This window comes from Vollenhovia emeryi, unplaced genomic scaffold, assembly GCF_000949405.1.
Source record: "Vollenhovia emeryi isolate VEMERY1.0 unplaced genomic scaffold, V.emery_V1.0 DF945139.1, whole genome shotgun sequence".
Taxonomy (NCBI): domain Eukaryota; kingdom Metazoa; phylum Arthropoda; class Insecta; order Hymenoptera; family Formicidae; genus Vollenhovia; species Vollenhovia emeryi.
The window spans coordinates 1-2,263 of record NW_011961227.1 but is presented as its reverse complement, the minus strand read 5'-3'; the positions used below and the strand labels follow the sequence as shown (position 1 = coordinate 2,263).

At 52.2% G+C, this 2,263-nt stretch overlaps 1 protein-coding gene across 1 annotated transcript; it reads right to left on the bottom strand.

Moving 5' to 3' along the window:
- Positions 1-60: 60 nt before the first annotated feature.
- LOC105561845 lies at positions 61-2,176 on the bottom strand (the record flags this gene model as incomplete). The annotated part of the gene is made up of 1 exon (XM_012012197.1): positions 61-2,176. A coding segment is annotated over one exon (2,116 nt), but the record flags the coding sequence as incomplete, so codon positions are not given.
- Between the last annotated feature and the right edge of the window lie 87 nt (positions 2,177-2,263).

Sequence of the window (2,263 nt, the reverse complement as noted above, 5' to 3'; positions counted from 1 at the left end):
TGCTGAGATGTCGACCGCGTCGTCACTCAATGGTTCGAGAGGGCGCGAATTGAGAATTGCCTCAATTTGAGTGAGCAATGTGGTGAGCTCCTCAAAGGTGAGCACGCTTTCTCCAATGGTCCGCCGTAGGTGGTACTTGATGGATTTTACGACGGCCTCCCATTTTCCTCCCATGTGAGGTGTCGCTGGGGGATTAAATTCCCATCGGGTGTTATCTTGCGAGAGCAGGTGAGAAACTCGCTGATGTTCTTGAGTGCTCTGGATAAACAGCCTTTTGAGAGCTGCATCCGCGCCGATGAAATTGGTGCCGCAGTCGGAGTGTAATGTGTGAGCAATGCCGCGTCTGGATGAGAAGCGTCGATAGGCGGCAATGAATCCCTCCGTTGAGTAGTCACTGACCGCCTCGAGGTGTACTGCTGAGGTTGAGAAGCAGACAAAAACGCAAATCCAGCCTTTACTCGTTTTGGCACCTCTTCCTTTCCACGTTTTGACGGTGAGCGGCCCTGCGTAGTCTACACCTGTGTGAGTGAACGGTCGTGCCTGCGTAACTCGAGAGAGAGGTAGTTGGCCCATCAATTGATGAGCACGGATCCCCCTCTGCCGAGCACACGTGACACACCGCAGGATGTGAGACTTGACAGGAGCCCTCCCGCCGAGAATCCAGTATTGTTGTCTGATGTGTGACAGCGTAAGCTGCGTGCCTCCATGTAGAGTCCGTTGATGAGCGTGAGCGATGATCAATGACGACAGCTGAAAGTGACGAGGCAGTATCACAGGATGTGTCGCGTCGAGTGAGAGAGCTGCGTGAGCGAGTCGTCCGCCGACGCGAATGACTCCTTGAGCGTCGATGTACGCAGTCAATCTGTTGAATGCGTGCGCCTTTGCCAACGGTGAGTCTGCCTGTAATGCCTTGAGCTCGTGCGAGAAGTACGTTGCTTGAGTTGCCTGAATCCAGAAGAGCCTCGCTTTCTCCAAGGTCTCTGGAGAGATGTGTCTGACAGGCAATGAGTCGTGGACTTTCCTCAGCCGTGAGACGAATCTGAAACAGAGAGCTGTAATCCTCAATAGTTTAGTGAGGTTTGAGTACCTGTAGATGAGTTCCCATTGATATTCAGTCCTCGGCGTAACCGTCAATAGCGAAACGCCTGGGCGAGCTTCTGGTGCACTCATCTCGTCAGAGAGTGCTGGTTGCGACGGCCATGAGTCTGGTTTGAGTATCCATGGTGGTCCCGTCCACCAAAGTGCGTGGTTTTGAAGCTGAGCAGTCGTGAGGCCTCGTGATGCGCAATCAGCCGGATTGGAAGTTCCAGGTATGTATCTCCAGTGAGCAGCTGGAGTGAGTTCTTGAATTTGAGCCACCCTGTTCCTGACAAAATCCTTCCAGCGTGATGCATGAGATCTGATCCACGAAAGTGTCACTAGAGAGTCCGTCCACATATGAGTTGCCGTTACGTCCATGTTCAAAGTGGCTTTGACGTATTGCATGAGTCGAGAGAGCAGTAGAGCAGCCGTGAGCTCAAGTCGCGGGATTGAGAGCCGCTTGAGAGGTGCTACTTTAGTTTTGGAGCACACAAGTGAGAACGTGGCGCCGTTTGAGTCGTGAACGGATATGTATATGACTGCAGCCATTGCCAATTGAGAAGCATCAGAGAATCCATGAAGTTCCACTTGCGAGTCGCTCCATGTGTTGAGCCACCGAGGTATTGAGAGTCTGGCCAGACTTGTGAGTTCTTCTCTGATGGAGAGCCACCGGGCTGAGAGCTGGGATGGCAGTGGATCATCCCATTGGAGCTTGTGCAGCCACAGCTCCTGCAAGAGAATTTTGGCCTTGATCACGACGGGTGATGCAAAGCCAAGTGGATCGAATATCTGAGCCACTTCAGATAATACGAGGCGTTTTGTGAGCCTGCCTTCCTTGCGTGAGCTTCGCGTTGAGAATGCAAAGGTATCTTCTTGAGGGAGCCATTTGAGTCCGAGTATCTTGGTTGCGCAATCGTCGAATGTGATTGGTAAGCCTTGGTCTTCGCTGTCGGTGACAGTCTTGAGTATGTCGAGATGAGTTGCATGCCATTTTGCCAGTGGGAAGCCGCCCGCCATGCAGAGGCCCTTTAGTTGATGTGCGACCTCCTGCAATTGTTGAATCGTATCTGCACCACCAAATATGTCATCGACATACCTGCCATGAGTGATGGATGGCACGGCCAATGGATATTTATGTCCTTCGTCCTCTGCTAGTTGTAACAGCGTCCTGACGGCCAAGAAT